Source organism: Dicentrarchus labrax, unplaced genomic scaffold (assembly GCF_905237075.1).
Source record: "Dicentrarchus labrax unplaced genomic scaffold, dlabrax2021, whole genome shotgun sequence".
In the NCBI taxonomy this organism is placed as follows: domain Eukaryota; kingdom Metazoa; phylum Chordata; class Actinopteri; family Moronidae; genus Dicentrarchus; species Dicentrarchus labrax.
The window spans coordinates 18,972,014-18,991,190 of NW_026136703.1; the positions used below are offsets into that span (position 1 = coordinate 18,972,014).

At 40.8% G+C, this 19,177-nt stretch overlaps 1 protein-coding gene across 2 annotated transcripts in view; it reads right to left on the bottom strand.

Annotated features, from left to right (window-relative positions):
• Window positions 1-19,177, bottom strand: part of sptb (spectrin, beta, erythrocytic) — a 48,428-nt gene that overhangs the window by 26,994 nt on the left and 2,257 nt on the right. Inside the window, exons 2-5 of one of the 2 annotated variants that reach the window (XM_051396231.1) lie at window positions 15,388-15,660; window positions 3,048-3,199; window positions 2,746-2,919; window positions 1,165-1,262 (exon numbers count right to left, since the gene is read on the bottom strand). In XM_051396231.1, coding sequence (XP_051252191.1) covers window positions 1,165-1,262; window positions 2,746-2,919; window positions 3,048-3,199; window positions 15,388-15,535 — 572 coding nt within the window. In that variant the 5' untranslated portion in view covers window positions 15,536-15,660. Of the gene's footprint in view, window positions 1-1,164; window positions 1,263-2,745; window positions 2,920-3,047; window positions 3,200-11,352; window positions 12,004-15,387; window positions 15,661-19,177 lie in introns of those variants that run through there. The other variant, XM_051396230.1, reaches the window with a different exon arrangement.

The window sequence follows — 19,177 nt, forward strand, 5'->3', positions numbered from 1 at the left end:
AACATTTTGGGAAATTTTGCTTATTCATTTTCTTTCCGAGAGTGAGATGAGTAAATTGATACCGCTCTCATGTCTGTATGGTATATATGCTGCTACAGCCAGCAGCCCATTAGCTTATGTTAGCTTAAAGAGTGGACACAGAGGGAAACAGCTAGGCTGGCTCCGTCCAAAGGTAACAAAAAGTCACCTACCAGCACATCTAAATCTCTCTAATGAAGGGACTACTTTGACATTTTGAGAACTGCTTATTGGCTTTCTTGCAGTGAGTTAGATGAGAAGATCAATACCACTTTCATGTCTATACAGTAAATTTGAGGCTACGGACAGCAGCCAGTTAGGTCAGCATAAAGAGTGGAAACAGGGGGAAACAGCCAGCCAGGCTTTGTCCAAAGTACCAAAATCATCCTACCAGCACACAAAACATGGTTTTACACAATTATTGAATTATTAAATGAGATATAACATGTTAATTAATGAGATTTAGAGGTGCTGGTAGGTGGATTTTGTTACCTTTGTACAGAGCTAATTGTCTTCTACTGTAATGGTAACCTTATATTTAGCAGACATGTGACAGATATAGATCTTCTCATCTTCTCATCAACTCTCAGCAAGAAGTTCCAAAAATATAAAACTATTCCTTGAAGAATATTGTCACTTATTATGGCTTTGTGGTTATTAAATATATACTACAGAGGGTAAAGTAAACCGGTACTATGTTAAAGTGAATATACATTTTGCTGCACATTTAATTAAATAACTTCTAAATATCAAATTAAAAACTAAAGACTGCTTCACTCTTTGCACAATGGAACTGATAAAATTGAAAACATTGATTCTGTTTTTGGCAAACACATTTTTAACATTAAAATCAGAGTAATAAAAATAGCAATTTTATTTATAGATACTCAAAGATGCTTTACATAATGAATTAAATATGTAAACAAGAACCTAGAAAACTAAAACAACATAAGCACAGGAGAGAAGAGCAGTATATAAAATCAAATATTAAAAGCTGTTTTTAAAAGGATTTTTGAAAAGACACAAAAAAGTATTTTTATCCACTGAAAGATTTACAGCTGTGCACAGGAGTGAGGTTTTTCAGACTAATTCCCAAAGGATATTTCCAACAGCTTGGTGATGCTAAAGTTCACGCATCCCTCTTACCCTGCAGTTTTCATCTGACACCACAGAAGAAGAGCGTCCTTGGCTGAGCGCGTCTCCTTCTGGTCCGCCTGGCCCGTTTCCACAATAATGTCCTGGATCTGATGAGGAACAACAAGCACAGCTGGATGGTAAATAATGAAACTTAACTAATGACTGTGAGGTTTGCTATCAAACAAGAACAATTCATGACAGAGAACAGAAACCGAACTGGTACCAACATGTCACTAACAGGATGTAATGTAGCAGTGGGGAACATTTTGGCAATGTGGCACAAATACCCCTATGAAATACATTATTTATTATAGCTTACAGAAATACTAGGAGGTTTTATTTGCGTGAAACAAAACTAATCTCAAGCGATATATCATCAATTATTAGCCGACTGGATTCTCACAAATCTAAAGCTGGGGTCCAGTTGATAGAAGGAGGGGTGGTAATTATTGAAGTTCTTATTTTCCCACACAGTGGGCCAGTAATTAGAGCAGTGATGTGATCTGAGAGACAGGCCCTGAGAGAGGGCTATATTTAGCCAGCTTTGGTTCTCCTTGGTTTATGCAGACTAAAAAGATACAGACAGGACCAAGTCAACTCCTTTCTTTCCTGTTTCCTTTTTATTTTTTTGAAAAGTCTGAATTATGCAGGAGGCCATATTGTTTGAACTACCATGTCTAAAAATAACAGTGTTGCTGTCAAATTAAAAATAAATATATGCCCCCTCCAAGAAGATAAAAGAGCCAAACAGACATGTTCTGATGTTCTGGATGTGCTTCTAACAGCAGATAATAATGGCTGGAACCTGAAGGCATCACATTCGAGGAAAAATAACGTTGAAAACATCCCAAAAGCTGGCAGTTGAGACTGTTTCTGTGCTACATGCATACACACCCAAATGAGACTAAAATTAGTGATAATGTACTCTGATGTTATCTATATTATTTTATAATAGTCTATGGTGGCCTTATCATTAGAACATGTACTATAGTCGTTACACTTACAGTCATATTTAAACTGTGGTCGGGTTGCACATGTGACCAGCTCATCATATTATTTGAAGATTGTGATACACGTGTTAAAAACCATCAATATCATGAGGTTTTCAGACCAGAACTGCAATGGTGATATTTTTAGATGTAAGAAAATCTAAAGGAATTGTAAATAAATAATGTTTTGGTTCTTTGGTTCTGAAAAGCCTTTTTTTTTAAAGCTAAAAACATGCTTGGGAAAACTCTGTTGGCAAGAAAATGTCCTCTACAAATGGGTTATTAGTGTATGTGGAGTTGTGACACTATGAATGATTTAAATGGTTGAATTTCAAATTGAAATTTTAAACCTCTTTTACCAACCTTGACACAAAAAAAGTCTGTTGTACACTGACACATGACTGCACATTGTACTGGATCTACAATATATTGCAATATATTTAATATTTCATTGGTGGACTAAGATACACAGAAGAAGCTGTACTTGTGCTTTTACTCGGTATAACTGATAAAGAAAGACAAAAGGGAGTTATTCAAATCAGCAAAGTGAAGTAAATAAAGGTAAATAGGAGCTTTCGGTGTAGCCAAGGTCTTAGTTTACCTGGAAGCGAAGGATGATGGTCCAGATGAGGCCAAGGATGAGGCGATGGTTGCCGTCGACGATGTCATGGGAACCCATGTTCTCCAGGTGGACCCTCTGCTCTTTGAGGAACTGCAAGGCCTTGTCCACATTCTCCAAACAGTGGATACGCATTCGGCCCTTAGTGGGTTTTGGCTATAATGAAGAGAATGAGAATAGATGGAAGCATTATAAAGGTAATAGGGGCCACAGGGATGACACACAGAATATAAAAAAGGAGATGAAAATATAAAATTGTGAGGTTTGACAAGGGAGCGTCTTACCAGTCGTTCTCCGGACAGCACCTCCAGCAGTTTAATGAGCATGCGTCCGTCCCGCAGGTCCAGGTAGAGGTCAGAGATGCGACAGCCGACCCGGGACAGGATTGAGTTGACCCACTTAGTGAAGGTCTTCTTCTGAACCGCCTCGCGCTCATCTGATGGGAGCACAAAGTTCAGAAAGAACATGAGCTCCCGTAGTAATGAAATAACTACAGAACAGCACAACTGGAGCTGGCGGGGATTAACGAGCTTGCTCAAGGGCACTTTGGATATATGGAGGACCCTGATGTGAGTTGAGGAAATCTTACTGGTTAAATTAATCCTCGGTGTTGAATTAAGCTGTGCACTCTCGTTAATTACTGAGAAAATACCGCCTGGACATACCCAGTTATCGTTATTAGGTAGTCAGTTTTGTCTGCAGCAACCATGCACTCAAAACTGATTCTTTGGTTCCACTGGTTTAATCCAACTCACCCAATAATAGTATTTCTAACTTCAAGAAAGATGATTTTCCATTAACCATGGACCAATTCAGAGGCAATGGACCCCTGGGCACAGTCATGTTAAACAGCCCCTACCCCTCCTACATAACCAGAACTCTCAGGAGCTGCTGTATTTAGTTCACGCTGGAGATGATGAGAGTCTGTCTGACTGCTGTCTTAAAGCTTCCTGATACAGCAGATCCGCACCGACACTCATCTGCACAGATGTTTTGTAAAATAATGCAGCACACACTATACAGAATATTAAAGGAAAACCATCAAAAGAAACACAAGATACAACAAGAGCTTTTCTTCTGTTCTGATTTAAACTGCTTTACCAAGTTTACTGTAATTTAATGAAATGCTACTGTAGCCTCAGTATGCAGTGTAGGCGTAATAATAAACAAAAAAATAGTCTTAAACTGGATTTGATATGCAGATACTCAATATTAGGAGAGCAAAATGTTACAGATATCCCTACTGAGCTCAAGAAAAGTTAACACTTCAAACAGAGACTCTTTAATAATGCATCCGTGTCTGTAACTAAAACTTCAATTAGTCAATTAAATGGTCAAACATCATCACAGTGCTGCGCTGCTGAAAAAGACTCACTGTGACACTTAGTCATTGTTGTGCCAAAATGGGAAACATTAAAAAGAGGCCATTTTACAAGATTTGGAGTCACATTAAACTCACTATATATTATACAATGCATTTCTTTTGTTGGAATTAGAGCAATATATGTTCATCAATAAAACTACTCTAGTGGCACTATTACTCGGTTAAAATGTCAACATTTCTTGGAAACTGGAACTTTTTGCTCACTTATCAGAGTTGGGGGAGTCAAGATTGGTCACACGTGCTTTGGCTATTAAACAACTGACATGCTTGACATGATTACTGATATGACTTCAGAACTTTTTTGCAAATTTGATACACACCATCACAAGAGAATACTCCCCAAGGAAAAGCTTGACTGTAATTATCTACATCTCCTCATCCTCCTTGCAGAGTGGATAGAGAAGTGGTGCCACATAATAACATCACGTGCATAAAAACGTAGGTAAACACACAAGCGAGGTCTCTGCATATAGGTTAGGTGTAGGTGTGTGGTATTTATGCTGATATTCCTCGACTGAAAAATTTGCCTGAAAACTCAGGAAGGAGAGGGGTGGAGAGAGTACGAGCGTCAGACTTGGAGAGGTTTTTGGGAGGATGAGCGCTGCCCACATGGTGACACATCTTGCCGGTCTCACGCGCTCACACTTTAAAATCATATCTCAATGCACGGCAGATGTGCCTCCCACTCAGTGGCAAAAAATAAAACCAATTTCTGATGGGACCATATGTCAGCATGACCCAATGTTCTATACACTGTTTATTTTGTTTGTGGACACAGTTAATGGGAATGGGAACGGGGGCGGTGTGAGTGGGTGAGTGGGTGTGCGCTTGTGACTGTGGGTTGTATCTGCATTAAGTAAACATCTAAAATGATCCAAATCTACATGTATGATTTAAACTTGCTCAGTTAAGTAAGAGCATACAGAGCAGAATAAGAATTTATGTGTACAGAGCAGGACATTTTACATCTAAATCAACTTGTCAGTGATATTTTTGTGAGTGAGATACAGGAGGAGACAGAGAGACTGTAGCAAAGGTAAACCAGGGAAGAGGAGGAAGAGTAAAAGAGGGCAGGCGATGAAAGGCAAGACAGAAAAAGTAATGCAGAGACTGACTGACATTCAGGCATTCAGGTTTAATCTACAGAGACCCAACTAGGAAAACAGAACAAGATACATTACCTACAGTATCCCCCCTCAATATTTTGTGTGAACTTTGTTGCAGCTGTACAGTTTCTAAATTACCTCAAACATATTTTTGGTATTTCTCGTTACTTATCAGCCTCCATACTCACCAATAATTATATATCTGCTATAAGCTGATAACAACCCAGTCGATTTAATGATGTAGCTTTAGACATTAGATCCAGAGACAACAACATTTCAGAGGCAGTGGTGTAGTGGTAAATGGAACAGCGGACATATTTAATTTATGCCCCAATCTTCTTTAAAGCAACTTGTCCAGCAAAGGATAAACATCCTGTGTTATAAACAGTGATGTGTAAGACTACTCTTGCATATTTTGTTCACCCAAAAATGGGTCAGTAGTATTTGTAGTACTTGACTCCAGGAAGTAAAGATCATTATGAAATTAACATTAGCCACAGAAGAATTAGTACTGGCCCCCAGACTATAGGGTGAGACAATTACATAATTAGGCATTTTGAGCGTGTTTATTATTCCTTATTCCACCCACTCATGAAAATCGTATGTCTGTGCCATCGTAGGAAAAACTTTCAGCTTGTAGAACTACTGTGTGCATCAGAGGGGATTTAGAAGTGGGTACACCAAATGCTGACTGAAAAATAAGTGGGTATACTACTAATATCTGTGTATACCCACCACTACACCACTGCTCAGAGTGGGAAATATGAACACAACAGCAAAGTGTTAGCTGGGACTGAGACTGTAGCTTGTATGCAAATAAGATCTTTTATAAAACTTATGTAAGGCTGGAAATTTTTCATTGCCATATTTATTAGCCTCTATGTTTAATTTACGGATAATTTAAGGTCTTGGTACTATTGTTGAACTCAAAGTCACAATATTAACAAGACTTGACTTATAAATGATGAACAGTGTAATACATGCATAATGTAATAGGCTACATCTAAAATGATTCAATGAATGTCCAATGCAAGCCAATCCGTTACACTATTAATCTCAGCCCTAAATCACTACACAAAACAGTCCCACCCAGTGATCTATTATTTAATTTTAACTATTTTTATGTAAAAATGACAAAAAATCACTGTCTCCAGCTTCTTTAATGTGAATATTTTTTATTTTACTCTCCCCAAAAAATAGGTCTTTTTGGACTGCTTTGGGCTATTGATCCAGAAAAACTGGGACATTTAACAATATCACTATGGGCTCTGGAAACAGGGGCATTTTTTACTATTAACTGACATTCTGTAGACCAAACAATTGATCTAATCATGAAAATTATTACATATCTAATATCTGTTAATTCATCAACAATAAATATAGCTGTTTTTGATTGCAGCCTTTAGTCCAGCTGAGGTATTTTAGAATAATCTGGAGCATGGATGAGAGAAGCACAATGCAAATTGACTACAGTTAACTTGCACCCACAACTCCCAGCAGATACACACACTCACACGTACTGTACACACACACACACACACACACACACACACACACACACACACACACACACACACACACACACACACACACACACACACACACATCTCCTTAAAGTTTATCAGGTCAGCCACTGGTGATGAGACATTTTCCCCTCAGTCATCCCATCTTGCAACATGTGACTTCCCCTCAGTCGGCCTGCTACATTCGCCCTGTTTATTCCTGAGCCCAAATATGACTACCAAACTACATAGTGCAAAGGACTGCATCCTTGATGCATGACTTGTGTAATAAATGATTCAGACCCCGAGGCTGTGGAGAACAAGCAAGGAACAGCTAAAAAGCAGGAACGGAAGAAGAGGAGGGAGGAAAAGAAAGGAAATGGTGGTAGAGAGAAGAAGTTAAAGATATCGGACTAAAGGTTAAAAAGGAGACAATGATACAGAGTAAGATACAGGAGGAGACAGAGAGACTGGAGCAAAGGTAAACCAGGGAAGAGGAGGAAGAGTAAAAGAGGGCAGGCGATGAAAGGCAAGACAGAAAGTAATGCAGAGACTGACTGAGATTCAGACATTCAGGTTTAATCTACAGAGACCCAACTAGGAAAATAGAACAAGATACATTACCTACAGTATCTCCCCTACTGCTAAAAATGACCCAGTGCGCACGGAAAAAAACTCCAGCTCCCTTCTTAGCATCATCAAAGAGAAGATATCAGAGGTTATTGTATGTAAAACACATGGTGCAGCACAGTACAGTAAATAAATTATGCTTCATTCTGCTTCCCTCAGCAGAACAACAGCACGCACTGCTCCACTACATTGACGCAGACATAAAAAAGTAATGGCGATTAAGACATGCAAATAACTCAAAGCTCCAATAGGAGTGTCAGTTCTGGTTTATCACATCACAATCTGTCAGCAGAGCGAAAAACAGAGACAAAAAGCATCAACAAGACGGCCCTCTGTGCAATAAAACCTGTGACAAATGCTTTCTGAACTATTTGGGCTGCTGCCTCCGGAGGATTTTACAGTGGAGGCAGTAAGAGGACAATTAAAGTTCATCCCCGAAGTGTGCACATGGCTCTCCCGTATCATCTCACATCGGGAGACCTTGAGAGGAGACAGAGTGCACATTGATGCTCCTGGCCATTTAGGAAGCATGGGACAAACCGAGAGGGAGGAGGAGTGGGAGGATTGTTGCTTGCGTGCATCCCGCAGAGCCGTCTCCAGATGAGTAGTTCAACAAGCTCAATATGACAACATTCATCTGTGCGCCCGCTGCTGAACGCGCCCTCAGCAATCATCTAAAAACTAAGTTCTGTTTAACCACAAAAGGTAGAGGTTCTGTATTGCTGAGCAGAATGATTAGTGATATAAGATTCAATATCATCGCTCATGTTACTATTATTATGAAGTTATACAGTATGTTAGATTGCAGCTCTTTAAAACTACATTACAGGTAAGAAATATTATGTCAGAGCTTATTCAAGAGTGAGAAGGGAGTTAGAAAAGTTAGAAATCACCTTAAAAGTGTTTCTCAAATCAGCAATCCCAACATTATATCTTCATATATTGATTTTGAGTTAATTCCCATAATTATTTTGGCTATAAACATTCCTTGAAAATGTTCTGTATGATGATTTATATTGCTATTACAATATCAACTTACAATGCATATAATGTAGTAATAATAATAATAATAAGACTATATCCTTGCTTAAAGCATGGACTATTCAACTTTTGCTGAAAAGTGGCCACAAGCAGCAAATACAGAATAACGACTCAATGAATTATCTTGAGTCAGTTTCTTTAAAGATATCAAAATATGGCAACAAATCGAATGAGACCACAAGCTGGAATTGGCACACGTCTCCTGATGAGCTACACTGTGTTTAATGATTGTTGTATTTTGTGGTAAACTATTCAATTTTTTTGCTCTAGCATGTTTAAATGTGATGGAACAGTAACACAAAAGAGAAGAATCATTAGTCAGCAAACAGACTGACTAATGTCAGTTACATTGTAATATCTAACTTTAGCTAAAATTAGCCACCATAAGCTACCAGTCATATCAGACCAAGTAAGTTCTATAACAGCAAAACTTCTGAGTTTATTAAATTGAATAAAAGTGTGCGTTTATCGCTTTTGTCAAAAGTTACATACTTTAGCTTAAAGGTTTTGTTCAAGTAGGGGTTTTCATTCAGGAATTTAGATTGAAATGAATATATATGAAAGCTACAATTTCTTTTATTGACTTACTGTATCTTTTCCACTTTAACAATGGTAGAACTGCAGCTTAAAGGGAGGCTTTGCTTTCAGGTACACTTCATAAATAGTAGAGTAGGTGTAACAGTTAAAACGATGGGCTGACTCCAACCTTACTGTATGTTTAATGTTTAGTGGTGCTGCAACAGAGGTCATTGTCATACTGTCTTTTTACATGAATTAAATATGTGCAGCAGTCATATACAGTATCCATATTTTCTCACTTTTCCACCGACCACACCTGCTGTGTTGCTTTTCCAACCACCTGGCTTATTTCTTCCTACATATCAGTATAAGCCTTACTAAACATTCCTCTGTTTCACATGCTTTTACTCTGTTATCTTTCATCCACTCTTTGACTCCAGTGAAGCTCCATGAGTTATTCATGCTGATGGATTTTCCCTGTATAAAGCCTGATCCTTATTTTCCCACAGTCAGCTCTTACTGGATGTGACCCAGTGGTCCGACAGCACGTCGCTACATGCCTGAGTCATGGCACTGCCAGTGCTACCTGTCCTGCAGCCATGATACCATGTCTTTATAAGTGGGGCTGTCGGGGGTTTTAGATGAAACACCTCCTCTGTTGGGTTTGTTTACGTGCTTCCTCAAGACATGTTTTCAGTCTAAGATGAATCGTCCGAGCTTTTGCTAAATGGACTCACATTCTGTAACTGCTAAACATGAGATTAATACGCACTAGAGACTGTCAGGATTTCTTGATGTTGTAAAGAGCAAAACAGACCAGTATTTTGACACATAAGGATTAAAGGGAAGTCCAAGAAAGTCTGAAAGGTCTCACAGAGAAGTACTGCAAATGTGGAAAAAAGGTTGTATGAAGCATTTTGTGGCTCCAAAGGAAGCTGCCTGAAATCTGATAAATTGCCTTAGTCAGCGTCAGTTGGGTTTGAAGACTATAAGTTTGAAAATGACAGAAATCTGCAGTTAGAAAGAAGTGTGACCTCTGAAGTCTGCTCCTCATCTTTGCTTGATGCCAGGTCGAGTTGAGTTCTGGGTAATGTACACACAAACTGCAAATAACAAAGGCTCAATGAACATATATTAACAGCCATTTGAGAAAATTTTGACAGCAAATGGGAGAAGGACGGATCAACGGGAAGGTTTGCAGACAGAGCTGAGTAAAACTAAAAGGTTAAAGGTCAAGGTGTCACCAAAACAACTAGACAAGTTGATACAAACAGCAGCAGAAATACTCAACACCAATGAGTGTGTCAGATTCTAAGAAAGATATAAGAAAATGGATGAATGGTAGAAATCAATAAACACAAAACACAAACTGTCCTCTCTTTCTCTATTTATTACTTATGTTTTTCTGTTATTGTTGTTCTGTCCAACTCAATTCTACTGCAGTCTTGACCAGTTCTCCCTAATAACGGGTAAACAAAAAGTTAATAAAATGTCACGACATGCAATTGGTTGAATCAATACACTTGGCTCTGAACAATCTCTCTCCAAAACTTTGCCACTTCACGTATCAGTTGCCTCCGCAGTCTTCAGAATATGTCAATACTTGAAATCTAGCAGAGGCAGAAAAAAAAGCATGTTTCCCCTCCTGCATCGTCTCCTCCATTTTCTTCCTCTCACTAATGCACTCCTGTCATCAGGGAGTTGGATAGCATAGTGCAAGCTAACAAAATCCACAGTGACGGCAAACCTCTCTCTTAAAACCTTAATAACACAGGCAGTGAAACGTTAAACCATCAGAGAAAATGATTATTTTTTAACACCGCCAACGCACTCATTCAGGAAAAAAAGGAGGTTAGGATCAAAACACACAAATACTTTGTTCTTTGGAACAGTTTGTAATTGGTAAGGGCCATATGGAGAATAGGTGACAAGCTAAAATGATGAATTTGTTTGTTATTTTAAAGAAAAGTAGCACAGCAAATGGAGCGCATAACACTAGCTAGCAATGAATGGCTTTGGAGGGAAACGAATCTCAACCTTTTTAGGAGTTTGCCTATGAATTATTCAAAGCCAAGTCAGTGAACAATTGGGGCAGAGCCACAGCTTCCTGAAAATAAATAAATTACTACCCTATACATTTAATAAAAAGGGCCACCGCTACGTAAGCTTAGGCTTTTTGTTTTTGCCATTTTCCAGTTCTCACAAAAGGCTGACAAACTAACCTCACACTTGCTCACATCACAGCCCAACCTCCCTGCGATCCCATCCTGGCCTAAACACAAGTTGGGTAGGAGAGGGGGCATGATTGGAAAAGTGTTATCTGTGAGGCAGGAGAGGATGGATGAACTCTCCCTCAAACACACACAGGTGCACAAACACACACAGCCCTTCCATCAGGACCCTGTACCTTGCAGCTGCCTGAAGCGTCCATCCAGGATGGAGTTGAAGCAGATGTTGGAGGTGCTGAAACTCAGCCAGCGCGCCCGCTTCATACTTTTAGCTGAGGAGGAAGAGGAGGAGGAGAGGAGGGCGGGGGGAGGGTGAGGGTGAGAGGGTCGCTGACGTCTGGGGGTGCAGGAGGAGGACGAGGAAGAGGACGAAGAGAAGGGGGAGAGTCCCGCGGGCGCCACGGCGAGCGGGACATGCAGGAGAGTTCCGTTCCTCTCCGGGTGGTGTTCAGGCTCATGCTGCTTCCCGCTGCTACTGCTGCTGCTGCTTCCCCTCGCTGTCTTCCTGCTTTCGGGTCTCTGGGCGCGGTGGACTGCCGGGGTGCTCCTGCTCCGACTGCTGCTCATGCTGACCCGGACAGGGGCCTCTTTCTCTGCCAGGGCATAGGGGCGGCTGGCAGCCTCCTTGGTGCCTCCGCTGCCGCTCCGGATGGATGTGGTCTCCCTGCTGCTGGCCTTCAGGCTGATCTTGACCTCTCTGAGTCGGGGTTGGCTTATAGGGGCAGCGCGCAGCAGGCACGGGCTGCTCATCCTGACCCCCAAACGACAACAACAACAATACACAGCCTGAAGCCGGCAGAGGAGCTTGGCACTCCACGTCTCTCCTCTTCTCTGTCTCTTGGCTCTCTGTCCTCCTTTCCAGATCCCTCTTGTGCTCACTCTTGCTCCCTCCCTCCCTCCCTCCCTCCCTCTTCTTCTTCTTCTTCTTCTTCTTTCTTTCTCACTCTCTCCTCACTGCTGCCGTGATGATGTTATGCCTCCACTCTCAGCCTGCACAAGGGCTCAGGCAGCCTTCGGTTCAGCTCAGAGTGAATTCTCAAGCCCCATCCATGCATACAATATGTTTCAATACGTCCACAAGCTCAAACGACTCCCTCCCTCTACCCAGCACTCCCACACAGTCAGTCGTGACATCACTGAATGTGAAGAGTAAGGCAGGCACAGTTGTGGTTTCCTGTGCCAATAATCCAACATAAAACTGTCTATCTCAAAGGAACTGTGTCCTGTTTTTTAGGTCTATGTAAGGAGCAGTGTAAATGGTTGGATATTCAATACGTTTTGTATGTGGTTTGAAGGCATGCTGGGTGCATTTTTTTGAGTTCACAAGCTGTTAATCAGCAGAGGGTGTCATTCAGAGCGTCTCTCAACTCCTGCCTCTCTCTTCACTTTCCTCCCTCTTTGTACCACTCTCTCCCCCCCCTCTCTCTCTCTCTTTCTCTGACAGGAAACACTGATTGCATTACAGAAACATCAGTGCAGCAGCACTCTAACACAATATCACCCACACCCACACAGAAACCTTGATCACTTAAAGAGACAGAAAGAGACAGCAAGAAAAGTAGTGAGAGCACTGCCCGATAAACGGTCTGGACACAACTTTAAACATTTTGGCCACCCAGATGTAGGGCTGGATATCAAACAACAGTACTTCTTTGGTACAGACCTAAATGTGTGCGTATCATTGAGTACTTGTAGTCCATTTCCATTATATCAAAACCCATTGTTGCTACTATTAATGATCATTTATTTCAGTAATAGCCATTTAGTGTGCAGCCAGGCACACTTACATCGAGGCGTTAACCACTTATAGCAAATGGTGATTTGGTGAAGGAGAACTGCTCTCCTTAACAAACAAACACAAGAACATTAAATTCTAATTAGGTAAACAATATTTAAACCTTCACAGATACGGACAAAGTTGGGGTGGTGGATTTACAAAAGCCGCCCTGTACACCTGTAAGACAATGAGTGGACAGTACAAGTTCAACTGATGAATGAGCCAGTGATCAATCAACATCACTGCTCTGTATAAAACTTTTCATCATTACTAAATGAAAAAAAGTCAGAAAGGACTCACAGCCAACAGTGCATGCACACGAACACGATGCGCAAGACAACTTATCACAAGTTTAGTTCTTTAGCTTGTTTGAGTGGCCACTTAAAATATTTTTCCTGCCCACAGTGGTCAGTACACTCTGGGACATGCTTTCTCAACTAGTGGGTCACAGGCTTGTTCTAAATGGGGCTTGGAGTGTGTAGTCCAATAAACTAATCTATTTTAAATGTTCAGCTATCTGATGTCTGACTTTTATTTTGACATAAAATCTTCCACAAATATTTGAGTGAAAACAGCCTGTTTTGTAGACATTAACTTATTATTACTAATTTATAAGAATAAGCAGCATGCAGTTGTGATGTTGGTACATAGTTTATTATTAGAGTAATGTGCTCTGATTGTAGGGATGTAAATATGGGTGTATTTTATGTACATGTGTGTTTACTAGCTGTACGACTGCTCTGTGTATGTGTGTAATGCCAATCTTGGCAGGGTGTGTGTTTATGTGTCGAGGTGAGTTGAAGTATGCAAGGCATTCAGATGTAACAGCACCCTCCCTGAATGCAGGGGGAGAATATGTGCATATTTTACATTAAAAAAAGGTCATGATTAACATTGGGCATGTGTTTACTAGCCTATGTGAAAATTACATCTGCTTGGTTTGAATTCTATAAAAGTAGGTCGCAACTTAATGACCATGGGAAAATGTGGGTCCCAACGTGAGACCAGTTTAGAACCACACTGCTATGGGACATACTAGCAGATATAACCAATGACCAGAGGAAACACAGAATCAACCAGGACTGAAACTAATCACATGAAAATACCAAAACCAACGATGTCTGTTAGCCAGTTGGCTCTAATCACTAGACCAAATGGTTCCTTCTGAAGAAGCAAATCTTTAAAAACAGCTCTTAAATATATAGTTTCATTTTTTAAAAAGGCTCAATAATTTCCTAAAACAGCTGGACACTGTAGTTTTCAGGAAACTTTAAGTAAATTGTGTTTTCATTGGGGACTATTTTCAGCAGCGGATTAATACACAGTTGCTGCTCTATAAAGTATTTACGGCAGCAGGACAGTGTATCTGAGATTGACTCCAAATAAACTACAGTGCTCATACTCATGTTAATGAAGGAACCCACTGCAATGGCGTGGCTCACTGATGTGTTTCTAATAATTTTAGGACAACAATGGAGCAACACTGGTAAGTGGGATCAATTCATGTTTGGTGTTAGTGTTTTCATGATGTGTTAACAAAGAGAAGAATAGAATATCACCTTTTGTGTGATTTTAACTTCAAATCAAAGTTAGTTCAAATCTCAAACATTAGCTTCTTTTGCTAATTTAATAAAGGATTTGTAGAAAACATGTTTATATTTCACAAATTAAGGTGTGTAACAAAAGTAGCGTTTTGATATCTGTATCTCATTTATCATATTCTTACTACTAGCAAAATATTTCAACCCCCCGTGCTACCCAGAAGTGCCTTCTCCACAGAGCTGCATTCATGTTTTGCCTCCTTGTGGCTGACCTCTCTGGTGTCTACAGCTTCACAGATACAAGCATGGTGTGACCCTCAACTCCCCTTTTGTTGTCCACCACAGAAACACCGCTATTTTAAAACCCCCAAGCAGCCGCCCCACAGGTGGGTCACAGCCTACCAGCTTAGCCAGAAATGCCAGAGATCTGTGCTATGGGAGGCAGACGGGCAGGGCAGCTGTCCAGATCGGTCAGACGGTGGTCATTCTGGGAATGTGCAAGTGATCCCAGTTACTCGCAGAGGGTGTGGAGCACTGTCAGGGCTCAGCTGCTGGGGGTGTGTGACACCAAGAGATACATGCAAAACGACACACACACACACACGCACACACACACACACACACACACACACACACACACACACACACAATGTCTGCAGAGCTCTACCTGAGAGCTCTGGAGTAAAATAAAGGATCACCTGGAGTGTAATGTATGACTAAATCTAGGTGAAGGTCAGTGACAGAAGCCCATTCAAACCTGCCAAAATTACACAGAAACCCATTATAGCTCATCCTCACTGCCCTTCTCACGCTCTTAAAGAGACACTGTCATCTCAAAAATCTGTCACAGAAATGCCTCTGAGAGGACACAGCCTGTTTACTATGCATGCACTCACCTGCGAGGGCCTTGATGCGCGAGCGCTCAAACAGCCGGGCAGAGCTGTTGTCATTGTCTAGCTCCTCGTCAGTGAGGTCGAAGCGGGTGTTGATGTGGCTGTACTGCTGCGTGATCTCCGCATTGTCAAAGTCTGTGGTGGAAGTCATGGCGGTAGCCAGCGTGGCAAGCGGGTGAGGGGACGGCGGTCGGCGTCCTCAGGTGGTTCCGGGTGTGTGGGGAAAAGAGTGGTGGGGACGAAATGGCAGGATGGACCTCGAATACTGGAGGTAGTCTGAAACAGAGGGGGAAAGACAGACAGTAGAGGTGTTAATATGATTGATTATGATGATTAACTGGGGTTCAGCACATACACGACTGAAACTGAGACTTCTTTAATAATAAGTTATATCAGAAAAGTACATAATTGAGGAGAACTAAGAGGTTTAAAATCCCCCTTCACTCAAAAATATGTTTTTCCTTATTGGTATGACACTTTGATGTTTGACCTTCACTGTTCATAATGATGAATGTGCAAAAGACGGCTGTTTTCACATTCATCTGCTGTATACTGCTTAGTGATTCTCTATTCCACAGGATACTGTAGCGTAGGGCTGCAACAATTAATCAATTAATCACTTAATCGATAGACAAAAAATGAATTGTCAACCTTTTTGAGATTCAATTACTCATTTTACAAGCAAAAATGCCTGAAATGTGATGATTCCAGATGAGAATTGTGAGGATTTTCTGCTTTTTTTGTCCTACATTACAGTAAATGTGGGCTTTGGACTGCTTGTTGAAAAACATTTGATGACATTCATTTGGCCTCAAGGACATTGTAATGTACCTCTTTCAGTGTTTTCTGATATTTAATAGACCAAACGATGAATCAGTTATTCAATGAATGAATTCAATGAAAATATTCATTAGTTGCAGAACTACTGTAGGGACAAAGCGAGAAATGGATGCTGACTTGTAAATCCAGTTTTCTCTGCGAGGAGCACTGTCTCAATGCAGTTTAGTTTGTATGTTGGTGTTAAGTTTCAGTGTATCAATCCCACTGCGGAGGGACTGTTTCTACGCCTGGTTTAAGAAATGTAATTTTGGCAATTTGAAGAAATCTATGTGATCACAGATGTGGCAGAAGTATATTTTCACACAGAAATCTCACCTATCATAACTTTCACATTCGCCCCAGAAGCTCCTGTGCCTGTCATAATCTCCATTTTGTATGTGTGTCACTTTGCTCAACTGTCAGCCTGCAGTTGTGTCTGTGTATTCTTTGTGTGGAATGGCGGGTTGAAGGGTAACCGCTCAGATAGCTCTATCTGGGTGCAGCATAGCTCTCTTATCACGCTTCACAGGGGGAGGGCAACCCCTCTGTACTGCAGAACATGACGAAACCACCTTCTTTTGAATGATGCAGCTCACGTAGTTTGAACTGCGAGCGTGTGTGTGTGTTTGCGCAATTCCGTTGATGTGTATTTGTGAGAATAAGGAGGTGAAGTAAGGCGGGGGAATCCAACTTCTGTAGTACACAAAGAATAGAGACATGACAGTGTCCTCATGTGGCACTGACTAAGAATGCATACAACAATTGCTGAATACCACATATTTTTCATATCAGAGATTTAAGTGATGACATTAATACTAAAATTAGAGATAAGGCAAATGATCTACATTTATTCTACTTGCACATTTACTCAATTACTGTACTTACTGTAAGTACAATACTGCAATGCATGTATAATACTTGAGTATTTGAGTGCTCCAATACAAAAATTGGAAAATTGGAAAACATGATGTACAGCTACCTCAAAAGCACAGTATTTGAGTAAATATACTACTTTTGCATCACTACTGACATTCATTCCTCAATGAGACCACAGAGGATGTTTCTCCGGTGCATTCAGAGAAGAGGCCCTGAGTGATGCACAATGATGGCATCCTACAGGTCTCCAATATCAGTCCTCTGCAGGCAGCCGTTATCAGCCCGGGGATGCTCCACCCACAACTGGGGATCCCCTTATCACCTCACACACAACCTGGACGGGACTACTGCACAACTGCACAAACCTTCCTTACAGACTGTGCAAACCCTGTATCCACGAACTGTCAGCTGCATACAAAACCTGTTAAGACTCTAATCGTGTCGAAGGACTGACTGACTGTAAGCTGCCGAACACAAACTGCAGCAAATTGTGTGTGTGTGAGTGAGCTGAGGACTTACTCTCAGTGATACTGTGATAGGCTCCTCTCAGAGCCGCCTGGCCTCCTGCTTATAGACAGGCCCTGTGACAGAAGGTTCACTGCCTGCCACAGCAAGTGTGTGTCTGTCAATAGTGAGGTGTCCTTCTGTGGTGTCCTTGAGTGTCCTGCTCACTCACAGGGGGTCACCTTGTTAGCTTTTGGTTTTTGCAAAGCAGAATGAAAGTCTAAAAATCTCTAATAAAATGCTGTCACTGATATTAAGTGCTGAGCCAGTGTATCAGTGGGCCAAAACAGTACCTGTGCACCATTAAGGTGGCTGAAAAGTGACTCTGAAACAGTGGTTCTTAACCTTTTTTAGTGTCAAGGACCCTCAAATTGACACACATCAGGCTGCGGACCCGTATTTGATAAGATATAATCTCCAGGAACCCCGTCTGATAAGATTCAGTTATTCAATAACTGTCTATACTGTAGATTGGCAGATTAACAGTGAACAGAAGAGTCATTCTTACACACTCTCTGTGGGGGTCCCCGGACTCCAGGTGGAGAACCACTGCTCTAAAAGAGAGTTGTCCAGAATCATTACTGAAAATTGTTTCCATTAGAGCTGCAACTAACAACTGTTTTCATTACCCCCTAATGTTCTGATTATTTTCACAATTACTCTACTAATCCGTTTTAAACAGGTAAAATAATGGAAAACAAGAGTCCACAAGCATGCTAGCAGCTCTGCAAGGCTGTACTTGGGCACAGCAATGCTTCGGGCTAAATGCAAACATGCTCACAACGACAGCGTTAAGACGCTGATAGTATATTACTATGTGCACTCACAACGACAGCGTTAAGACGCTGATAGTATATTACTATGTGCACCCTCTTAGTTTAGCATGTGAGCATGCTAACATTCGCTAATTGTCACTTAACACAAAGGCTGATGGGAATGTCATGAAGGTTTGCAGGTATTTGGTCAGACACCAAATTCAATTATCCTCTGGGGATCTATTATGAGAATCAATCAAATAATTCTTTATTAATTATATACTTCAGTCTGGACCGAAGTGGTGGACTGACCCACCAACATACTGACCAACACTGCCATCCCTACAAACACTATAATGGATAAAAAGCTAAAGGAAAAATGCCAATTACAAGTTCCAACTGCCCAAGTTCTTGAAATTGCATCTTACATCCAAATAACTGTGCAAAACCCAGAGGACTGCAATTTACAATGATACAAAACAGAGAAAAGCATTCATTAATAATCCAAATTGTTGACCATTAATTATACAGCAAATGACTTTAGATTAACCACCGCTAGTTTAAATGTTGGTAATGTCCCAAGTGCATTATAAGTCATTTTATTACTGTTACCATCGTGATGCATAGATCTGATACGAGTTTGGTATTACATATTTTGCTATTACTGGCCTCTGCTGATGAAACAAATGATTATAATACGTTGGCACCCCTTGTAATTCTTTCTAGCGCCTATAGTAGATAAAGTCCTTTGCACATGGTCCAGTAAATATAACATTTTTTATAGCTGCACATTGTGAGCTGATGAGTAAAGGGGGTGCTGGATAATTTCTCAAAAGTCT